The 23,869-nt window shown below is 31.7% G+C and overlaps 1 protein-coding gene across 1 annotated transcript; it reads left to right on the top strand.

The window, feature by feature from the left end:
* The first annotated feature begins 13,380 nt into the window (after positions 1–13,380).
* LOC114295493 (NADP-dependent malic enzyme) lies at positions 13,381–22,110 on the top strand. Its single transcript, XM_028239727.2, has 20 exons — positions 13,381–13,673; positions 14,113–14,387; positions 15,706–15,826; positions 15,952–16,026; positions 16,180–16,331; positions 16,430–16,535; positions 16,752–16,817; positions 17,550–17,645; positions 17,758–17,829; positions 17,920–18,003; positions 18,124–18,222; positions 18,425–18,472; positions 18,586–18,639; positions 18,842–18,940; positions 19,028–19,117; positions 19,224–19,301; positions 19,561–19,635; positions 19,726–19,816; positions 21,465–21,593; positions 21,697–22,110. Exons 1-20 carry the CDS (start codon positions 13,644–13,646, stop codon positions 21,783–21,785), a joined length of 1,929 nt encoding a protein of 642 aa, XP_028095528.2. The 5' UTR covers positions 13,381–13,643; the 3' UTR covers positions 21,786–22,110.
* The last annotated feature ends 1,759 nt before the right edge of the window (positions 22,111–23,869 follow it).

Here is a 23,869-nt window from a genome sequence, read left to right as displayed (position 1 = left end):
TAGTGGTTGCAATTGCACCAACCTCTCTTATGTTGGGACTGTGCTAGTGAATCATGGTAAAAAATCAGAAAAGTTCTTAAGAACTAATTTTTGCAAAGGCAAAGGAAGATCAAGCAAGAAGGTTGCTCAAGCCAATGTGACCGAAATAGATAAAATTTCTAATGGTGTAGATGCCATAAATCTTTTCTGCAGTTGTTGCCAAGGCAAACCTTGTCGGAAATCCTAAAGAGTGGTGGGTGGACACTGGTGTTACTCGCCATATCTGTGCCGATAAAAAGATGTTCACATCTTATTCTATAGTGGACAACGGTGAATAACTTTTTATGTGCAACTCCTCGACTTCTACAGTTGAAAGACAAGGAAAGATTATTTTGAAGATGATATCTAAAAAGGAGCTCACTTTCAACAATGTCCTGCATGTACCAAACATTCGCAAGAATCTTGTTTCTGGATCTTTGTTGAGTAAAAATGGGTTTAGACTAGTTTTTTAAAGTGACAAGTTTGTACTTATAAAAAACGGGATGTATGTAGGAAAATGTTACATGTCCGATGGCCTTTTCAAAATGAATGTAATAATTGTTGTACCCTTTGTTATTAATAAAGATACATCTTCTTCTTACTTGCTTGAGTCTTCAAATTTATGACATGGTAGACTTGGACATGTTAATTATGGATCTTTGCGTAAATTAATTCATATGGAATGTTTACCTAAATTTGACATTGATTTAAATCATAGATGTGAAATTTGTGTTGAGGCAAAATTATCCAAAACTCCTTTTTATATAATTGAAAGAAATACGGAACCACTTGAATTAATTTATAGTGATATTTGTGATTTTAAATTAATTCATACTAGACGTGGGAAAAAGTACTTTATCACTTTTATATAGTCATGTTTATTTAATTCGAACCAATAATGAAGCTTTGAAAACTTTCATTCAATATAAGAATGAAATTGAAAATCAACTTGGTAAGAAAATTAAAAAACTAAGAAGTGATAGAGGTGATGAATATAAATCACCTTTTGGTGAATTTTGTAAATAGCATGGAATAATTCATCAAACCACCGTTCCTTACTCACATCAGCAAAATGGAATTGCTGAAAGGAAAAATAGGACTTTAAAAGAAATGATGAATATCATGTTAATAAATTCTGAATTACCTCAAAACTTGTGGGGGGAAGCAATACTTTTTACTAGTTATATACTTAATAAAGTACCTCGAAAGAAAGTGAATCAAATACCTTATGAATTGTAGCATCAGATAGTACCATCCTACAAATACTTAAAAGTGTGTGGGTGTTTGACTAAAGTAGCTATTCCTAGTCCTAAAAAGACTAAAATAAGTCATAAAACTGTTGATTGCATTTTCATTGGTTATGCCAAGAATAATAGTGTATATCGATTTTTGATTCATAAATCAAAGCATACCAAAATGCATGTAAATACTATTATTGAATCTCGGAATGCATTGTTCTTTGAACATATATTTCTAAATAAGACTGGATAAGAGACTAGTAAGAATAAAAGATCTTATGATGTTATTACTAGTCATGATCAAGAACAAGATCAAGAACAAGAGATAGATCAAAATGAAGAAGGAGAACTTAGGCGTAGTAAACGTGCTAGAACCTCAAAATCTTTAGATCCAGATTTTCTAACATTTTTGTTAGAAAATGAGCTTTTAACTTTTAAAGAGGGTATGTCCAGTCCTGAAGTTCCTTTATGAAAAGAGGTTGTAAATAGTGAAGTTGAATCTATCTTGCAAAATCACACATGGGAATTGGTGGATTTACCACCAGGTTGTAAACCTCTTGGGTACGAGTGGATTCTCAAGAGAAAAATGAAAGCGGATAAATCAATTGACAAATATAAGGCAAGACTTGTGGTCAAAGGATTTAAACAAAAAGAAGGCCTTGTTATTTTGACACATACTTACCGGTTACTAGAATAACATCTATTAGAATGCTAGTTGCTATTGCATCATTGTACAATCTAGAAATTCATCAAATGGATGTGAAAATCGCTTTCTTAAATGGTGAGTTAGATGAAAAAATTTACATGAAATAACCAGAAGGTTTTTCTGTTCTAGGAAAAGAAAATAAAGTATATAAATTGGTTAAATCATTATATGGTTTAAAACAGGAGCCAAAGCAATGGCATGAGAAATTTGGTAAGGTGATGATGTCAAATGCTTTTAAAATTAATGAGTATGACAAATGTGTTTATATTAAAAATACCGACAAAGGTTATGTCATTGTATGTCTTTATGTAAATGATATGTTCATCATAGGTAATAATAATGAAATGATTAAAACTACCAAGAAAATGTTGAATAAACATTTTGACATGAAGGACATGGGGATTGCTGATGTAATACTTGATATGAAAATTACCAAAACATCAGAAGGTTATGCTTTGTCACAATCTTATTACATTGAGAAAATACTTGACAAATTCAACAAAGATGATAATCATCTTGCTAGAACACCTATAGATGTTAATTTGTTTCTTTCTAAAAATGTATAGGAAAGTATTTCTTAATTAGAGTATGCCCAAATTATTGGAAGCTTAATGTACTTGATGAACTGCACTTACCCGGATATAACTTATACAGTAAGTAAATCAAATAGATATACAAGTAACCCAAGAGTAGAATACTGGAAAGCAATTACAAGGGTTCTAAGATATCTCTGATTTACTCGTAACATTGGGTTAAATTATACTAGATATCCAACGGTACTTGAAGGATACTATGATGCAAATTGGATATCGAATATTAGAGACTCAAAATCCACCAGTGGGTATGTCTTTACTCTTAGTGGGGCAGCTACATCTTGGAAATCTTCCAAACAGACTTGCATTGCTAAGTTTACTATGGAATCAGAATTCATAGCTTTAGATAAAACTGGGGAAGAAGCAGAATGGCTTCATCACTTCCTTGAAGATATTCCAATGTGGCCAAAATCGGTGCCTGTTATATGCATATATTGTGATAGTTATCAGCAATTTGTAGAGTACAAAGTCATATGTATAACGGTAAGTCACAACACATACGTCGTCAACATAACACCGTGAGATAATTACTTTCTAATGGAATTATTTCCATTAAATATATGAAATCTAAAGACAATATAGTGGATCCACTAACTAAAGGGTTAGCAAGAGAGTTAGTTGAAAATTTATTGAGGGGAATAGGACTTAAGCCTATTAAATAAGAATTACCACAACGGCAACCCAACCTAGTTGACTGGAGATCCCAAGATCTAGGTTCAAAGGGACAACTGAGTTGTATATGACTCAGAAGGATCACTAGGGAGTCAAACTGCTACCCATTTTTATGATAAAATAGTGATGTCTGCAGCGTTTTAGGTTAAGTAAAATTTTAATGATTCTTATATCTAGGTAAACCTAGTGGAGTATGGCAGGATACTCTTCATAAGAATCACTTATGTGAGTGTGAGCTGGGCCGGTTCTATGAGATTTGTGAAGGGCTACAATTCTCTAGAGTACTCATGAAAGACTAGGTTGTTCAGGGTCAAAATGAACACAATAGTGAGAACTAAACTGTGTCTGTTAATATGCTGTGTGAGTTCTATTGTCTTGATTTACATAAACGGATGAACAGTTCAAGACATCATGTTCACTGGTTAGCTAGTAAATCTGATAGTGTCTCACAAGGGAAGGTTTAAAGCCAAAAGCTACCTATCCTTTGCAGAATATTTCCAATTTCTATGCTCTCTATAATTAGATTATGTTGTTTCATTTTCTCTTCGTCAAATTCCATTCATGTGGGGGATTGTTGGAAAATTAGATTTTTATAGGCTTATTTTGGGCCAATTTTGAGCCTAAAATAAAGAGGGCCCCACACGTCTTTTGAGGTGGGTCTAAAGAGGTGACGTGCTCCTTGCTACATGGCAAGTCACACAGTGAAGACCGTTCGTCAAAACCATTTATAAGTAAATGGGAAGTTGACGTCATTTTTAGGTTCATGAAATGGACATTTAAAGAATGAAATGTGGGTTTCCTTGTAAAGTTTTTCTCACATTGGAAGCTTAAGAGAACTTATGTGTGTATATAAGTTCTAGGTGGTAACACTTGGGTTGAGCTCCAAGGGGTATCCCAAGTTTGTACAAGGGAGGAGTTATGAACAAATAGAACTTTGGCTCAAACCACCATACGCGCGCGCTGCTATCGCCACCGTTATCCATCTAACTGGCCAACCTGTGAGTTTTGGGTCGAGTCGGTTCTAACATTAATTTTTTGGACAAAATTTATTTGAATTTTTCCAAATTCTTGCAAGAAATGATTTGAATTTCAAATTGAATTTATTTCAAATTTGAATTCAAATTTTGTGTAAAAAAATTGTGCCTCTTACTGATCAATTCCACAACAGATTAATCTGTCCAAACAGGTTTTTGAAACTGTTTTTGCATCAGACAGATTCTGTTTTCCCAAACAGATGCCTTGGCAGATTTGAACAGATTTAATCTAAGGTTCAAATAGATCGGGAAAACTACCCAGTAGTTCTAAATAGTTTTATAACTGCTGTAGTTAAACAGTTTTGTCCAGTTTGAAGTTGTACCTGTCCAATTTGAATTTACATCTGTTTATTCAAGTTTCAGACCTGTTTCGGTTTGTCATAAAGCCTATAAAATCATATTCATTTCCAGGAAATTTAGCGGCTGAAAAAACATCCAAAAACTCTGAAATTCTCTTGGTTCCTTCCGGTTTTGCTCTTTGGTTGCATTGTTCTTCATATTTAATTTTCTAGGAAAAAATTCAGAGAGTTTAGAACACAAGTTTTGTTCGCCGTACAAATTATTTGGAGTGCTACTACAATTTGTGAAGATCATTGTATCTTGGGAGATAGACGCCTTTTATCTGTAAGCACTGTAGCGGGACGAATCTGTCTTAAGGACAGAATGTCACACACTCGACTTGATCTTTTAAAGTTTATTCGATTTGGTAAAATAAATTATATAAGTGATTTATTTTATTTGTTTGATTTGTTTCAATTTATTTGTTTTACATAGAAGATTGTTCTAACAGCAAATATATCTCTCTTGATTCTGGAAATTATAAATATCTAATTGTTAAAATTTTTATATAACAGAATTAATAGAAAAAATAAAATTTCTAACTACTATACTTGATAATTTTTTAATAAAATAAGTAATATATTATGCGATTAAAAAATGTGGGATATAATTTTTAGAATGACAATTAGACCAACGATATTATCTGTGATAGAATGTTGGGCAAGTAAGAAATAACATTTAAATAAGATGAGTGTTGCTGAAATGAGGATATTAAGGTAGATGTGTGGCAAGGTTAGAAAATATAAAATTAGAAATAAGTATATTCGAGAATAAGTAGGAATAATACCGACATAAGATAAGTTGAGAGAGAATGAATTGAGATGGTTTGGTCATATACAACGGAGACCAATAAAGGCAGTAATGAAGAGATGCAATACAGTAACGATAGATAATAATGTTAGGAAAATGGATAAATCTAAATTGACTTAAACTAATGCAATAAATAAATATACGAATTTTCTTAATTTAACTAATGAAATGACTTCGAACAAAATCAAGTAAAGAATAAAAATTCATATAACTGATTTCATTTAATAAAATTTAAAGCTTAATTTGATTTAATTTTACTTATTAAAATAATTTTGAAACGAACTTAAAATATACCACACAAAGGGGGTGTTTGGGAAGAAAAAAAATAGCCTAATTTTGGTTAAAATTCACAAAAAGACAAAATAGACTAAAATAATTAATAAGACAAAATACCACATCAAATCCATAATCATTTCACTTTTTTCTCTCACAAATATCACATCAAACCATAAAAAAATTCAATCATCTTTTTAAACACAAAAATTTTAACAAATTAAAATAATCAAAAACTAAAATAACCTATTAAAATAACAACTTTCTAACTAAGCCAAATATAAGAAACACGACAGTGGCGGACACAGTCCGCTGGCGCCAAAAATTAGAGAAGGAAACGGTTGGTATAATTAAGGGTGATGTGTCATGTCACTGTTCCAAACAGTGACACGGATCATCTCCTTACTTTCTCATTATCTCTTTATTTGTTGGCTCATTAGATATGTTTTTAGATTTTATTTCGATAATCTAAATCGTTTATATTTTATAATTTATTGAGTATATATATTTATAAAAAATTAAATTAATTAGATATAAAAAATTACGTATTCGGATCATTAAACTAAAAATTATTTTTTTAAAAATGGTTTAAACAGTTTCCAAACACATGTTTTCTGATATTCGATCAATTTAATTTTTTATAAGTATGAAATAGTCAATAAATTTTAAAATATAAAAAGTTTGAATTATCAAAATTAAACTTAAAAATGAGCCTAATAGCCTAATAAATAAAAAGATAAGGTGACAAAATAAGGAGAGGACGATGATTCTCGCTACACAGTTGTGGTGTTGGATCTATCGAGATTTGAGAGTTGAAAAATATTGAGCGTTGACACTATTTTGGTTCCGTTTGGCAAGAGTTAAACGGAATTTTTTTGGCTATTTTAGTTATAAAAGACAAAATAAATTATTTTAATCATAAAAAATAAAATATCACATCCAACTCATAATTATTTTATTCTTTTCTCACAAAAAAAACTAAAAAAGTCAAAAAACTAAAAAGTCCTTCCCAATTTAAACTTTTTAGCCCAAATTAAAATAACTAAAAAAGCTAAAAAATTAAAAAGCCAACCACTTTTCAACCGGAGGCTTTGTACGTTTTCACGATTTGATGAAATATAATAAATAATCAATCTTTTTAGGTACGTATTCTCTGGCTCCCATTGATTGAGTCATGCAGGACAATTGTTACTGTTTAAATGACTTGTTAGTTGTTTTAGGGAGTTTTTATTTATAATTTTATTATGTAGAAATAATTTTAAAAAATTAATTATCTTGAAAAAATTAATATAACTTTTAGTTTTTGTTTTTATTCTCTGTTTTTTGGTTATTAATTTTTAATTTTTGTACCAAATATGACCACAATTCTCAGTAATGCAATATAAGATTTTTTTATTAATTAATGACGCAGTATTGTTGGTATAATCAATATTTATATCGAAGACCTCCTGCTGTTGTTAATTAAAAAAACTAATTTATTGACTAGAGATAAGTTAACAATAAAATCAATGTTAGAAAAAGTTAATTTGTTGGATATATTTCTAAATTTTTAAAAGTGACTAAAATAACAATAATAAAATTAGAACTCTAATTGAGTTATAGTGAGGTGGAAAGTCAAAAACAAAAACATAAAAAAATAAGGTCAAAATATCACATCAGATAGGTTCTATATATACATTAGAACTATTAAAGCTCATAAATTAGAGTTTCAAAACATTTTTAGTGACTAAAATTGATATTTTGATAAAAATAAAAATGTTGAATACCTTAAATTTTTGTCATTTTATTTTATAGCAAAACAAATGTCTTTAGTTTATAAACTGACCTTTCAATAAAGAAAGCCTAAATGAAGCATGCGAAGAGCAGGGAGATTTGTACGGAATGTGGGTGGGATCACCGAACAATTAGAGTTTTGAAGAGAAGAGTGTTGTTTAAATTGTGAAATTAAACAAATAGATTTATGAAGAAATTAAATTATATATCAAAAATATATGTTGATAATTATAATTAAATTTTAATAGAAATACACAAAACAATAAAAGGGTAAAGAGGCGAAACCGAAGCCTGCACGGAAACAGTTTCCTTAAAACAGATTTCACCGCCTCACGGGTCGAGTGTTTGAGGAAACCCGGCGTCTGTCTCCCAGGATACGACGGTCAAAACCAGCTACGCCAGAAGCACTTTCTGTCTAACTTAGAGAACAAGAACAGTGGCAACACTCTCTCAATGTAGGAACTTTCTGGCAAACTGACTTGTAAAATGAAAGTACAAAATTTCTATATTGAGACTTGACAGGAAGGTCTCAATTTATACATGTATAGGGGAGAGAGGAACAGCCTCCAGCCTTTATGGCTGGTCATTAAAGCACCTAGCATCCATAGCCCCTTTCCAAAAATATGAAAGTTTGGATGCCCAAAGGATTCACACCCTTTTGCCAAGAAAAAAGATTTAAATACTCTTTAAAATCCTATTCATGAATCTAACTTCATGAGGCAATTTCTTATTCAAAATCTAATGATTTTTGGCTCACTTGGACCTAACACAATAAAAGGTTGTGACCCACTTTAATATTTAATTAAAGTCACCACACTTTAATATTAAATTAAAGTCACCAAAAATTATTTTTTCCAACAAAGAGAAGAGAAAGTACATTTCAGTCATTTAAACAAGAAAAATTCTACACACATTGTAATTATATTAAATTTATAGAACTTAGCAAATATTTTTTAATCTCAAATAGATGAGTTCAATTTGTCCAAGGATTGGACTAGTGTAGGTAAACTAACATGAACCACTTTCTCTTTATTAAATTGTGTTTTCAATCCAAACAAAACCCAAGCATAAAGAGAAACGACCATGGCACCAAGTGGAAAACTTTGGTCACCAAGGATCCTCTAGAGTGAAATTTTCCTAAAGTTTCCTAAAGTGCTACAGTGTATGGTTGAGATTTATTGGCAAGTCACATCAGAAAAATTGATGTGACTTGCCAGTAAATCTCAACCATACACTGTAGCACTTTAGGAAACTTTAAGAAAAAATCACTCTAGAGGATCTTTGCTCAACTTTGGTGGTGGAGTACACCTCAATAGATGTGTGCCAAAATGACAACTTTGGACGCTCATAACAAGAAATTCCAACCAACTAGAACTCTCAACACGTTATAAGTTACTGTGAGGGTTACCACATCCTAGTTTTCTTTATTGGGTATTTACAATTCAGTGATATTTTGAAAAAATATTTACACATACATGAAAAAAAAAATAGAATTTTAATTATTAATATTTATAAAATTTACTACTGATGTGTAATTTTTTTAATTTTAAATTTACACTGAGTTGTAATTTCTCTTTCCTTATTTCACAGCCTCAAAGACCCTCAAACCTTTTGTCCTCCGTTGGTTGATTGTCATTTTCGTAGGCAATGATAATCGATTAGAATAATTATCTCAAAAGGAAATGGATTTTTTACTGTCCACAAAATAGATTAAAAATATTGTTTGGACCCATAAAGCTTATCTATGGTCTCAAATTAATAATTCAAAAAGTTCATTTTTTAAACCACAATATTTAGACCATCTGTATTAAAAAATCAGATCGATTAGATAATTGTAGGCATGTTAATTTATTGCATTTGTCTTATTAAAAAAATGAATAATTTGGTTTTTAAATAATGTTTATTACTGATTTTTTTTATTCACTTTTATATTAAAATTTTTAAAAATACAGTATGATGTGTTTAACATAATAATACTTTATGAATTCTTTAATAATTTTTTCTCCTTAAATAGAAACACATCCCTGTCACCAGCACCATCGTCCACGTTTTCCACCTTCCCATAATGATTTTGCTTTCACTATTTTTACCTACAAATCAATCACGTAGAATCTCATTTTAAAAAAAATAAATAATATTGATATATATATATATATTTATATAAAATATATAAATTGTGTATTAAATTTTTTTTAGTGTTATTTAATCTGAGAATTATATTACAGTGAGGTAGAAAAAAATTACAAAAATATATAAAGCGTAAGTAAATCTATGATAAGGTGCAACTGAAATATTGTGGAAATACAAGTATGACTTACAATCATTCATATTTAGGTAAAAAAAAAAATATCACACCTCAGATGTAATTTTCCCTTATTTAATCATTAACAAACATCGTTTGAAGTACATGAGAAAACCCCTTCTTTTATGTTTTTTTTTTTTGAATTTTTTACAAACAGTTTCTTTTATTTGGATCATACTTTGTATTAAAAAATCACTCAGAATAATTAATAAATAGTACAAATTCATTTAATATGTGAGTTTCACCCTATACAGGTTGAATCTGAATCACATTCAATCTGTTTAGTTTGAATTTTCTGAATTAGGTTTTTTGAAAATTAAGTTTTTTGATTTTCGTATTTTTTTGTTTTTAGTGAATATTTTTAAAATTTTAAACAATTTTTTTTTTACTTTTTTAGATGCACCTTACTTAGATGTGTCTAAAAGTAAAAAAAATTATGAAAAAATATTTTAAAAAATTAAGAAATACATAAAAATATAAAAAATGTACTAAATTCTTGTATTTTTTTTTATATTTTTGGTATTTAGTGAATTTTTTAAAGATTTTTTTTATAATTTTTTTACTTTTTAGGTGTATTTATGTTAGGTGTGTCTAAAAAGTAAAAAAATTGCATAAAATATTAAAAAAATAGTAAAAATAAAAAAATACGGAAAATAAGAGTATAGAGTTTTCTGAAAACTGTTTTTAAAAAATTGGAACCAAGCAAAGTGAATAACGCTACATAAATTTTGTATTTGGGAAGTGGATTTTTTTGTATATTTTTTTAGTTGTAGGATATTATTGGAGAAATTTTTTTTTGTGTTTGGAAAGATAGTTGAGTTTTTTTGTGATTGGATATAATGTTTGTGAGAGAAAAAGTTAAATGATTATGAAATTTCATGTGATATTTTGTTTGAATTTGTTGTTTTTAATTTTGTAAAATATTTGCCTTGTAGTGAAAAAAAAATAAAAAACCCAAAAACTAAGTTCCCAAACACCCAGTTTACGGATTAATGCAAAAAAAAAAAAAAACTTACAAGACAATGGAAAGTAAAAATTTGTTTATTAAAAAGTTCAATGTTTATATGTTCTGTAATTGAAAAGACTACACATCAATCAGTGTATTTGGTTTAAATTTTTTGAATTTAGTTTTTTAAGAATTGAGTTTTTTATTTTTTGTATTTTTTTTGTTTTTAGTGAATATTTTTAAAATTTTAAGCATTTTTTTAGTGAATATCTAAAAAGTAAAATATGTGTGAAAAAATATTTTAAAATTTTAATAAATACACAAAAATACAAAGAATTTACTAAATTTTCGTTTTTTTTTTGTTGTATTTTTGGTATTTAGTAAGTTTTTTAAAGATTGTTTTCACGAAAATTATACCTTTTGGCGCATTTATGTTATGTGTGTCTAAAAATTAAAATAATTACTTGAAATATTAAAAAAATTCAATAAAAATAAAAAAATTAATAAAGTAAAATTTTCTAAAAAAATATTTTCAAAGAACTGGAAACAAACACGATGGTAGTACTTTCACAAAATATTTGTCAATGTATAAAAAAATGTATCACTAAAATGAAAATTTACTTTTGTAGAATTTGGCGTTTCAACTGGAGAGTGTGTTTGTACTTGGTAGACCCATTTCAGACTCGATATCGGTGATCTGAACTATTTTTTTGACTCATTGAGCAGAACATTCATACAAAAAATGAGATGATTAGATATCGATAGTTATATATTTGAATCATATTTATTTTAAAAAAATGAATGATAAATATAATTTTAAGAATAATTATTTATTTTTTGTAATATAAATTTGATTCGAATATATAGTTATTAATATTCGATTATTTTATTTTTCATATAAATATTCTACTTAACAAATTTTAAATAATAAACGATTCAAATTATCGAAATGAGATATGTGGTGAATTCTAAAGCCTTAATTTTTTTCATATTAAAATATCTAACATGAAAAAAAATAACCCACCCATTGTAATTTAAACCCCACATTGGCCTGAGATCACAATCACAAATCACAATGGACCCATAAAAAGTGTTTTCACTCAATTTTTTTTTTTTTTTTTTTTTTTTCTCTGGGTATGAGTGAATGATCTTATTTGGTTTCGAAACTCAGGATACACTTTTTTTGAAAATTAATTTTTTTTTCATTTTATTAAAATTTTAAAATATTTAATTTTTTTTTTATACATTTGACATAAATATATTTAAAAAATATAATATTTGTGAAAAAAATCTTTAAAAAATTAGTTAAATATAAAAAATATAAAAATATAATATATTTTTTATATTCTTGTGTATTTATTGATTTTTTTTTTTACAAATATTTTACTTTTTAGATATATTTAAGTAAGGTGCATCTAAAAAAAATTATTTAAAATTTTAAAAATATTCACTAAAAATAAAAAAAATTGAAAAATAAAAAACTTAATTTTTAAAAAATTGAAACGAAATACAGTGGGACCTTTATATAAATGTAACCAAGAACTTAGCTCGAGATATAGGTGTAAATGGGGCCTGGCCCATGGACTCTTGCCAAAATTCGAATCAGGCTGAGCTGGTTCACTGGTTAAAAAATTAGACTCAAACCCAGGCTTTCGAGTCTTTGGCAGGCCTAGGCGTAGGCAAGTATGAATATTTTTTTCTCTATTTTTTCTACGAAAATTTTATTTTTTCAACTAAAATGATATTGGACCTTGGATGGACCGGGTTTTGAATAAGACTTGAGCAGACCGATGGACTGGGTTATAGACCGAGCTTCAAAATGATTGGCCTAAGGTCTCAAACTGGACTCAAACCCAAACCTACTAGGGTCTAAATGGTCGGGTCCACCTTAGGGCATCCGCAGTGGAGCTGCTAAGGAGAGTTTTAGTGTCATTAAATTTTAGCTAGCAAAGTGTGTTGTTGGGTGCTGCAATGGATCAGTTAGTATCTGTATTAGTGGTGTGTGTGTTAAAAAGTTTGTTAACTGCGGCTAGCGCTTTAGCTAGCGCTTGGAAATGTTTTGTTTCTTCCGGGTTGACCGGCCGAACGTCCGGCCGGTTGACCCGATCAACGGATTTTTTTTTTTTATTACTTGTTGGGATTTTTTTTGGATTTAAAATTTAATTTTGAGCTTGAAATTTTTTATTAAACTAAATTTTTTATTTATTTTATTTATTATATATATATATATTTAACACACACCTTAACACATACATTGCACTACCACTCACTCTTTAAAATTAACAAATTCTTAACACATCTTAACAAACATTTTTGGGTCTCACTTTTATCACTTTTTGTCCTATAACACACACTTTGCCTCCGTTTGGCAAGTTGGTTTATGGGTTTTTTTGGACTATTTTAGCCATAAAAGACAAAATAGGCCATTTTAGTCACAACAAATAAAACATCACATCTAATCCATAATCATTACACTATTTTCTCACAAAAAAGTCAAAAAAGCAAAAAAGTCAAAAAAATTTTCCCAAACAAAACTTTTTAACTCAGACTAAAATAGTCAAAAAAATTAAAAAACCAACTCACTTTCAGAACGAAGTCTATAACAAACAATTTTAACTACCTCACTGTGGATGCCCTTAGATTATTTTTACACTCCTAACTCGAGGGTATTTTAGTAATACAATAACAAAATTCCAGTCACACCTCAGAAAAAAAAAAGAAAGAATTTTTGCTCCTTCGCTGCCATCTCTCTCTCTCTCTCTCTCTCTCTCTGGTAGACGCGACTAGGAGGAAACAGAGAGGAGGGTGGGAGAGACTATAAAGAAGAGCTGCCCCAAGACTCTTTCTCTCTTTATTTCCTCTCTCTCTCTCTCTCTACACACACACGGGGCTGAAACGGGCAAATCGAAAGATTCAGTGATTTCCAGACCTGTTTAGCCATGATCTCGTTGAATGGAACCAGTTTTATGGTAATGTAATCCAAACCCATCTCTTCAACTCTATATTTCTGAAGCAGATTTGTCCAATTCCGTCGAATCACCTTTCCATTTTCGTGTCTCCTCTTTTTCCCTTTTTTGAGTCCTAAATTTTCGACCAATTCAGTTTCTTCTTTTCAAAATCTTTGAACAAGCCAAACCCACTTCATCTTCATCTATTTCTAGCATACCCATTTCAAAAAAAAAAAAAAAAAAATGTTTTCAAAATCGTCGAATCAGATATCCATCTCTTGGCCTCCTCTGTTCTGAGCATTGAAAAGATCAATCTTTTCTTTATTTTGCTTTCAAAATCATTGAATCAGCTATGAATCTGGTTCTGGGCATAAAAAAGATCAATGTTTTGATTTCCTTTTGTGTGATTTTGAACTCAGATTTGTGTAAATTGAGTTATTTATTTGTTGATTGAACACAGAACAACTCGCTCTCTGGAGTCTCGAGAAGTTTATCTCATTCACAGAGACGAGTCCATGTACCTGTGGTTGTGGCGGCTTTGAGCTCCAATGGCCGACCAGGAGAGAGAAACGCGACCCTGTTAATGGAGACTACTCTGAAGGAGATGAGAGATGGGTCTTCGGCGATCGAGGTGGACCCCAAATCCACCGTCGGCGGTGGAGTTGATGACGTGTACGGCGAGGATAGAGCCACCGAGGATCAGTCTATCACACCTTGGACTGTCTCTGTTGCTAGGTGAGAGAGATCGATGATTCCCAATTTTTTGGTGTTTTCTATGCTTTATGCTAATTTGAGATGAAAATTTTACATATGTTTTTGTGATCTGTTTTTAAAAAACATTTTTTTTTTGGGGGGGGGGGGGTCTCCTACACTTTTCAGTATTGTATTCTTGCTTGTGATTTCCTTTCTAATATAAAGATTTGTGTAAAAGTGTTTTGGGGGTGTTCTTGATTTTATATTAGCTCCACTTTGCAATTATTGGTTGGTTTGGTTACAATTTTATTTAAATCACTTTCTATAATGTTTTTCCTTAATGTCTTGAATTTGTTTGCTTATAAAGAAATTCTAATAATTATTTAGCACATCCCATTTGTTACAAAGTGTTTTCTTGATTAATACGATAGGTTTATAACGTTGTAATTTGTTTGGTTGATTCTAGTTGGGTTTTGTATTTCTCTATTTTTTCAATGCAAGTTTGGGACTTGTATTGAATGCTTTGGAATGTTATGTGAGGAAGCTATTGATTGTTTTTTTTTTTTTTTTTCTTCCTTTGTTTATTTGGTTCATGCAGTTCTAGTCTGGATTTTAGCTTTTTGTTTTATTATTTGTCATCTCTTCTGTCGAATTTGATGATGGAGTAACAAGATGACGTTGTTTGCTAGAATGATATATCATTTTTCCACCAAATTTTATTTTATTTTTAATTTGAAGCGTCTTTATTTCCTTGAACAACTTTGTCGTTTATAATTCTGAAAGTTAATTTTGTTGCTAATCTAAATTTCTCTTATTTCCGAATTTACTCAAATAGATTTTTGTTGCTCTTATACAGCTGTACCTAAGGCCTTTGTTTGTCATTCCCTAAAAAAGCTAAAAGGCCCAAAAGTCACTATCCTATTTAACTCACATCATCTTATTTAAGTCATATTACCTTTCTACCACATCACTTCAAACTCAACCCATACCCATATCCAACCCATATTTCATAAAAAGTCAAAAAGTGCACTTATTTAGAACATCCCAAATAACTTTCAAACTTAATTAATTTCTTGAGTGTGTTTCTTTTTCTTTTTTTATAAAAAAGAAAAAAAAAATTATCTAGTAATTCTTTTCAAATTCCAAGTTCTACATTCCTTGATTGGCTGGAAATTATTAATATTGCTTCTCTGTTACTTTGTGACCTTATTGGGTTCAGAATATCTACCATCTTGTTGATTCATTGTGATGACTATTATCCTTTCTTTCTGAGAAATTATGGCCTCCATAGTCCATTACCTTTGAATTCCTCAAGTCCATGTCAAATTTTTTTAATCTGTGCATTATAACTGTGCTGCAGTGGGTATTCATTATTGCGGGATCCACACCACAACAAAGGGCTCGCCTTCTCTGAGAAAGAGAGGGATGCCCATTACCTGCGTGGTCTTCTTCCCCCAGTCGTCGTTGCCCAAAATCTTCAGGTTATCAAAAATACACCGCCTCAGCTTTTGGATTCTCCATTTTCATTTTTGTGTGTTTTTAAATTTTCCTCATCTTATAAAAAAAGACTAATGATGGATATTTTTCTTGCTACTTTACCTACCAGATCAAGAAATTGATGCACAATATCCGCCAGTATCAAGTCCCACTGCAGAGGTACATGGCCATGATGGATATCCAGGTACGCCATTCATGCTATTCAGTGAACTTCTGGACTATGAAGCTGATGCTGACTTCAATTATTTAATAAATCTAATTGATGCTAATAATGCCACTGATGCTACTCAATTGTCTCTTCAATTATTTTTAATGTCATTCTTGTCCTGGTCTTCAGGAGATGAATGAAAGGCTGTTCTACAAGCTCCTCATTGAAAATGTTGAGGAGCTGCTCCCAGTTGTCTACACTCCCACCGTTGGTGAAGCATGTCAAAAATACGGGAGCATCTTCAGGCGTCCTCAGGGTCTTTTTATCAGTTTGAAAGAAAAGTATGTTTTGTTGCAGTTCCTTGTTAGTTTGTCATTTGAGTGATTGTAATACTTCATATTATAATGTTGAAACTTAACTGATGATAAGTCTTTTGTAGAGGGAAAATTCTTGAGGTACTGAAGAATTGGCCTCAAAGGAAAATTCAGGTTATTGTTGTCACTGACGGGGAGAGGATTTTGGGTCTTGGGGATCTTGGCTGTCAGGTAACTGGTACATGGATTTGCTTTCTGTAAATTCTCGTGAATGAATTATGAACATTATAATCTTTTTCTCTGTATGTGTGTAACTAAAACTGATTTGATTTTGAGTTTTCTTGGAATGTTATCAAGGATCGAGATACCTATAGGAAGCTTTTTTTTGTGTGTGTGTCTGTGAGACTAAGACTGGCTTGATATTGACTACGTTTGGAATGTTATCAGGGGATGGGGATACCTGTCGGGAAGCTTTCTTTGTATACAGCACTTGGAGGGATTCGTCCATCAGCTGTAAGTATCCTTTTATGGCAACACTATTATTGTTTCCTGATATGGCTAAAGTTAAAACATCTCTAAAATGTCACATGATGAAGTATCTTTGATTGGCTAACCTACTAAAACCATGGTTGCAAAATCAGCTTCCACTCCTCTAATGCTAACTTCCACATAGCTTTAAACATGTTTGCTTTGGTGCTTTTTGTTTTTAGCATTTTAGATTTTAGATTTTAAATTTTAAATTTTGGGAGTCTGTGGTGTGGCTTCTGTTTATAGCTTTTGAGGCAAAAATAACTTCAATAAGCTAAAAAAAGTTTATTATTGGAAAGTTGGGAGAGGGGTGCTATTAGGTATCGTTTTTGATTATCAGCTTTTAGCTTGCAAGAAACTGTGCCAAACTTATATTTTGTAGTTGCTAGACAGCCTGAACAATAGGATGCCGTCATAGCCTAAATAGTTCTTGCACCACTCCCAAAAATAGAGGTGAAACAAAGAAGAAGAAAAAAATGAGTATCAGAACCCTACATTCATCATGTCCACTTTTGGGTTGGAGTGACATCATGCTGCTCTTTGATCTATACAGAGAGGATCAGAGAACTACAGATAGAGGATCAGAACCCTAGACAACCAAGGCATACATTTAATTAGTCAGTCAGGAATCAATATGTCATCACTTCTTTTTTGTATGCTTTTGCTACTTGTTTTTATGAAAGAAAAATTGTTGATGAAAGCTGTTGTCATTTTCAGTGCTTGCCTATAACCATTGATGTGGGAACAAACAATGAGAACTTGTTAAACGATGAGTTTTACATTGGTCTCAGACAAAGGAGGGCAACGGGGCAGGTCTGAGATTTGGTTTCATGACATGCCCTATTCTTAACTGCACCAATCCAATATAGTTTGTATAATGAAGCAGGTTTATACATATGAAGTGTTTTCATTTTCTCCTCTATAGGAATATGCCGAACTTCTTCATGAATTTATGAGTGCAGTCAAGCAGATCTATGGTGAGAAAGTTCTCGTTCAGGTTTGTCACCTTCCCCTAAGTCGTCGACTTGGATATTTATCAATTCACTGGATAGTTTTCAAATTCTCTACTTTGATCTATATTATGCAGTTTGAAGACTTTGCGAACCATAATGCTTTTGATCTGCTTGCGAAGTATGGCAGTACACATCTTGTTTTTAATGATGACATACAGGTAATTGATGGAGGCTTAGTGATATATAGAACCTTGCTTTCTTTGTTTGCTTTTTGTGTGAGGGTGTGTTTGGGCATTGGTAAAGTATTTATAATATTTGTGTTATTTATTTTGTCTCAGGGGACAGCATCTGTGGTCCTTGCAGGGCTTATCTCGGCACTAAAGGTTGTTGGGGGATCCTTAGCTGATCATAAATTTCTATTCCTTGGAGCCGGAGAGGTGTGCCCTTACTGGCCTTATCTGAAGATTTCATCTTCTTGATTCTTATAATGAAGAAACGAACTTGTTTAATAAATTTTCTGATTGCAATAATAATTGACTAAGAGTTAAGCGTATGTTACCCATTATTCTTATATATTCACTGACTGTTGGGTCGGGTCGGGTCATGTTTTTGTCTCACTTCGTCCGTTGGTTGATGCAGGCTGGCACTGGGATCGCAGAACTTATAGCGCTTGAGATCTCAAAACAGGCAAGAACTATGGTGTTTTTGTTTTTTTAACATATTTTATTTTTCAGTTTCTTGCAAGCGGGTTGTAAAACTAAAAAGGCAATGTGAGAGTTTATACCTTATTTTCTATACAGACTGGTGTCCCGTTAGAAGAAAGCAGAAAGAAGGTTTGGCTTGTTGACTCCAAGGTAATAAGAAAATTGCTATGTCATTTTCTCCATTTCTTGTTAGTTGGTATGTTCTTGTTTTGCTTCCTCTCTAAAGAAAGAGAGTCGGCTTAGAGAACTCGGGGCTTTTTGTGCCCCCAGCTATGCAGTGTCTCTCGCCAGTGTCACCTTGAGTTTTTGTGGCAATTGGCGTCAACTGCAAATGTCTTTTGTTTTCTTGTAGGGGTTAATTGTTAGCTCCCGCATGGAATCGCTTCAACATTTCAAGAAACCCTGGGCCCATGAACACGAACCTGTTAAAGAACTTATTGACGCTATTAAGGTGTGAATTCCCTCTTCTGCCCCTGCGTTTTTTCTTATAATGCCAAAGGACTCCCAGTCTCTTCACTCACTTGTCGTGCTTTGCCAGGCAATCAAGCCAACGGTGTTGATAGGATCATCAGGAGCAGGAAGTACATTTACTAAAGAAGTAGTTGAGACTATGACATCCTTAAATGAGGTATTGCATTCATATTTGTTAGTTTTTCGGTCTACTACTTATTAGTTGGTGAAAACCTACTATCAATCCGAAGACCCTGACATTGTTGTGAGTGAGTGTTATGCAGAAACCTGTTATTCTTGCTCTCTCCAATCCGACTTCACAATCTGAATGTACTGCCGAAGAAGCTTATACATGGAGCAAGGTGATACAAATATGCCGGCTTCTATCATTGAGATGATAATCCTCCTCTCTAAAATTTGAGATGTTTGGTTTCATTTTCAGAGTCAGTTTTTTAAAAAATACTAAAACCAAAAAGATGTTTCTGAATTTTCAAAACCTATTTTTGCGCACACAAAAAAATGAAGATGATGAGTGTGTTTGATTATAAAAATAAAACAAATGGAGAAATTGTTTTCATTTTATTAATCTGTTCCCTTTTCTTTTCTGTTTTTTGCCTTCAGGGTCGTGCCATTTTCGCAAGTGGGAGCCCATTTGGCCCGGTTGAATATGATGGGAAAGTTCATTTGTCTGGCCAGGTAATGACTTATTTCAACCTACCATGTCCATATTATTGTTAGGTGAAGCCTCAAGGACTGACTTCTGTACTACATTTCTTTTCCAATCAGGCAAATAATGCATATATTTTCCCTGGGCTTGGTTTGGGTTTGATAATCTCTGGTGCAATCCGTGTTCATGATGACATGCTTCTTGTGGCTTGTAAGTGCACTGAAACTTTGAAATTCAAATTATCCTTAAATGTGCAATAGTGATAAATATTATAAATAAAAAAATTAAAATGAAAAAAAGTGACGGAATCTTCTATATAGCCATATCATCCAATATTATCGAATGCAAGATTGTGATTTCTTCTCAACGCATGTTTGTTGGATTTTTTTATTTAATTTTTTAAAATTCTTAATGGTTACTTCTATAAACCCTTTACCGATCAATATCTAATCCTTTGGAGAAAAATTCCGGAGAAAACAAATTCCTATGGAAAAATAGGAGATTCAACTGGCTGTCTTTTTGGGGACTAATTCTAGTTAAATTGAGATTAGGAATGGCAACGGGCTGGGGTGGGGCCGGGGATGACACTCCCCGTCCCCAATCCCTAAAGGTAAAAAAATCCCCGTCCCGCCCCCGCTCCCGCTCCCGCTCCCGCTCCCGCTCCCGCTCCCGCTCCCGCTCCTGCCCCCGCCCCCTAATGGGGGTTGGGTTTTCCCGACCCCAAAAAATCCCAGACAGATTTGTGCAACACGCGCGCACACAAGAAAAAAAAAATTTAATCTGTATATGGACGACATATCTGTTCAACACACACAAGAACAACAATCATCAACAACTTCAAAAAAAAAAAAAAAAGATTTGTTCATCAATAACAAATTTGTTCATTATACACACATACACACACATATATATACAATCAAGATGGAACTTGTGTGAACGTAACATATATATATATATATATATATATAGAGAGAGAGAGAGAGAGAGAGAGAGAGTTGGGCATTGATTCCTCTATCAGCACCGACGAGTCCATTGATCAAGACATCGGACCATGATCTGTTCAGATTAGTGGCTTCATGATTCACGATCTGTTCAGATCGGTAGCAACAAAGGCCTTCATGGACCACGGTTCACGATCTGTTCAAATCGGTGGCAATGGAGGGCTTCACGAACCACAATTCACGATCTATTCAGGATCTGTTCAGAGGTTAGTTGTGGTGGTGGATTTGGATGATGATGATGATGATGATGGTGATAAGAAGTGAGAGAATGTGAGAGAAATCTGAGTGAGTGAGGGAGAGACAGATGAGAGACGTGGTCTGAGACTGAGAGAGAAGCGAGATGAGGATTTGGTTTATATATATATAGAGGGGTAAAATAGTAATTACACTTCGGGGACGGGGACGGGGACGGGGACGGGGCTGGGACACTTATCCCTGTCCCCGGCCTGAAACTGATCGGGGATTGATTTTTGAATACCATCCCCGCCCCTGTAGGGATATTTTTCGGGAAAAAATCACTGAAATCGGGTTCGAAAGGTCGGGTCCGCGTCGGATCGGGTTCAAATTGCCATCCCTAATTGAGATGCTCACCTGTTTTTCAAATTCCAAAACTTGAGGAGGATCTCTCTCTCTAAATTTGCCAGACTTTAGATAAATTGGAGTTTTATACCGAAGAGGATTGCACTGATTTATAAGAATAAGTTTAGGAACGCAAAACCCGATCACACATAACATATATGTATTGTGTTGTGTGTTTCTTTCTATTATTTAGTTTGTGTTCGTAACACAAGTATTCCTAAAGTTTCCATCATAATTTATCATGGTATCGTTTTTGGTATTGTTTCTTTGGGACACAGCGGAAGCTCTAGCAGCTCAGGTAACTCAGGAGAACTTCGACAAGGGGCTCATATTCCCGCCATTCACCAACATCAGAAAGATTTCTGCTCACATTGCCGCCAGGGTGGCTGCTAAAGCTTATGAACTCGGTGAGACCCTTTTTTACATTCCTGTCATAAAACATAAGCACATGTAAACTTTTTGCTGATCATTACTTGCATAATACTAACATCTTTAACTATGTATGGATAGGTTTGGCTACTCATCTCCCGCAACCAGAAAATCTGGTTGCATATGCAGAGAGCTGCATGTATAGCCCTAATTATCGAAGCTACCGGTGATTTCAGTGGACAGTTCTCGAGTTCTGTCACTACAACGGGCTATCATTATAATGTTGTTGTCAATTTTCATTTTGGTTTTCCATTTTTTGTTTTATTTTATTTTATTTTTAATTTTTTTTTCTTGGTTTCTTGAAAAAAAATTCATTTTCTTGGAACTTGTTAGTTGGATGTTACTGGGTAGGTAGGAAAACCATGTGGAAGTTTGTTAGTCAGGTCATTAAAAGGTTAAATTTAGCTTCACAAAATGTTGTGTACTATTTAAAATTATACAAAAAACACCTACCAAGAAAAAAATAATTATAAATGAATTTAAATAGTTTCCAAATTTTGGAATAATTGTTTCCCCTTAGTTGATAATCAATTGTGTTTGATAATCACCTACCACTTGAATATGAAAATTAATTAAAAAAGAAAAAGAAAGAGAAATTAGCCCTAATTTTAAGTAGAGACTTAAGGGTTAGTTTGGCATGAACTATATAATCTATCTTTTTATCTTTTTTTTATCACATTTTCTCTCTACTTTTCTGTACATTTTTTTGTAAAAAGATAAAAAGTGTACTTTTTTAAAACACCTCAAACTAACCTTAAGTCATCTCTGATTATTAGTTTTCATTTTTTATTCAAAAGTATTGTTTCTATTTGTAAACTTTTATAATTTGAAATTTGGGACTCAAATATTTTAGCATTGGAAATTCAATACTAAAAATTTAGTGTATTTATGTTTTAGCTTCATCAAACTGACCTTGGAAATTAAAACTAAAAATGTTATTGTCCCATTGCTCTATTTTAATTTTTTATAAAATAATAATATTAAAAAAATTACGTGCACCCATTTTACATTGCGCAAATTACTTTTATTTCACTGGTAGAAAAAAAATATAGGGGAAAAAAAAAAAACTATAGTTATTTCTGTGATTTAAGGTGGGAATTACTCATCATTCTCAAGGGTGTAATTAATTTTTTATGGATCATCACTTCACATTTTCAACGTGGTCCAATCTAAACAAAAGAAAGGAACAAAATAGAAGTTATTCTTTAGAGCATCTCCAACGGTAATAGGTATTTTACCTATCTAAATATTATTATAAAGTATATATTTTATTTTGCCTATCAACTATTTCATGTTTTTACTCCAATCATGCTCTTTATTTTAGCTATTCATCTAAATACTATTAATTTTATAAAATACCACATCAGCAACAAAGATGGAGGGAAATGATCCTAATGATTAAATATATTTTGCCTAGTCTTGAAGGCTAGCTACATGTAGCTAGTGAATGTGAGTTGAGCTAAAATGCCTAATCATATGCCTAGTGCATTGGAGTTGAAAAAAATGAGTTATACTAAACATTTTGACTAACAAGCATGATATGCCTAGTGGGTTGGAGATGCTCTTACAGCTGAAACGATTTGATTTGAATCGAGATTTAGTTTTCATTTTTTAGACTTGTTTATTAAGATTTTAACGTATTTGAGTTTAAGTTCGAACTTAATAAAAATTTAACGAATCAAGTTCGAGTCGAGTTGACTTAGGCTTGGCTTGAGCTTGTTCACAAGTCTTAACGAGTCAAATTTTTTTTTATAAATTTATACTTGCGTACGAGATTAAAGTTACAATTAAAACTTTGATTATACAATTATATATACAGTATATAAACACATTCTAAAAAAAAAAGTCAATATTTTATCAAAATAATAATATCTACTACCACTATTATATAAATGTACTATATATAGTTAACTATTACTTATATGTTTTTTAAATATATAAATAACATAATTATTTTATTTTTTATACATATTTTTATATTATTTAATAATTAAATAAAAAATATTAAATAAGTCAGCTAACGAGTCGAGTTTTAGAATGTTTAAACTTGTTCATTAAAAATTTAATAAGCTCGAACTCGAGCTTGAACACAAAAAAAATTTAATGAACTAAGTTTAAACAAGCTCTTATCATAATTGAATTCAAACCTATTCATCATGAACCACTATGTTAATTTGCAGCCCTATTATTCTTCAACTTAATGACAAAGTGGTGATGTTTATCAAAGTTTGATTATATACTGTGGATTGTGGAA

The sequence above is a fragment of the Camellia sinensis genome, chromosome 15, assembly GCF_055761805.1.
Source record: "Camellia sinensis isolate YWXY chromosome 15, ASM5576180v1, whole genome shotgun sequence".
Lineage (NCBI taxonomy): Eukaryota > Viridiplantae > Streptophyta > Magnoliopsida > Ericales > Theaceae > Camellia > Camellia sinensis.
Note: the sequence above shows the minus strand (reverse complement) of the source record. Positions and strands in the feature narration are given on the sequence as shown.

Coding starts and splice junctions, on each gene's coding strand:
- LOC114295493 (XM_028239727.2), top strand. CDS start 13,644: ATGATCTCGTTGAATGGAACCAGTTTTATG. Junction 15,827..15,951: donor TCGTTGCCCAAAATCTTCAG/GTTATCAAAAAT, acceptor TTTACCTACCAG/ATCAAGAAATTGATGCACAA. Junction 19,817..21,464: donor TGACATGCTTCTTGTGGCTT/GTAAGTGCACTG, acceptor TTTGGGACACAG/CGGAAGCTCTAGCAGCTCAG.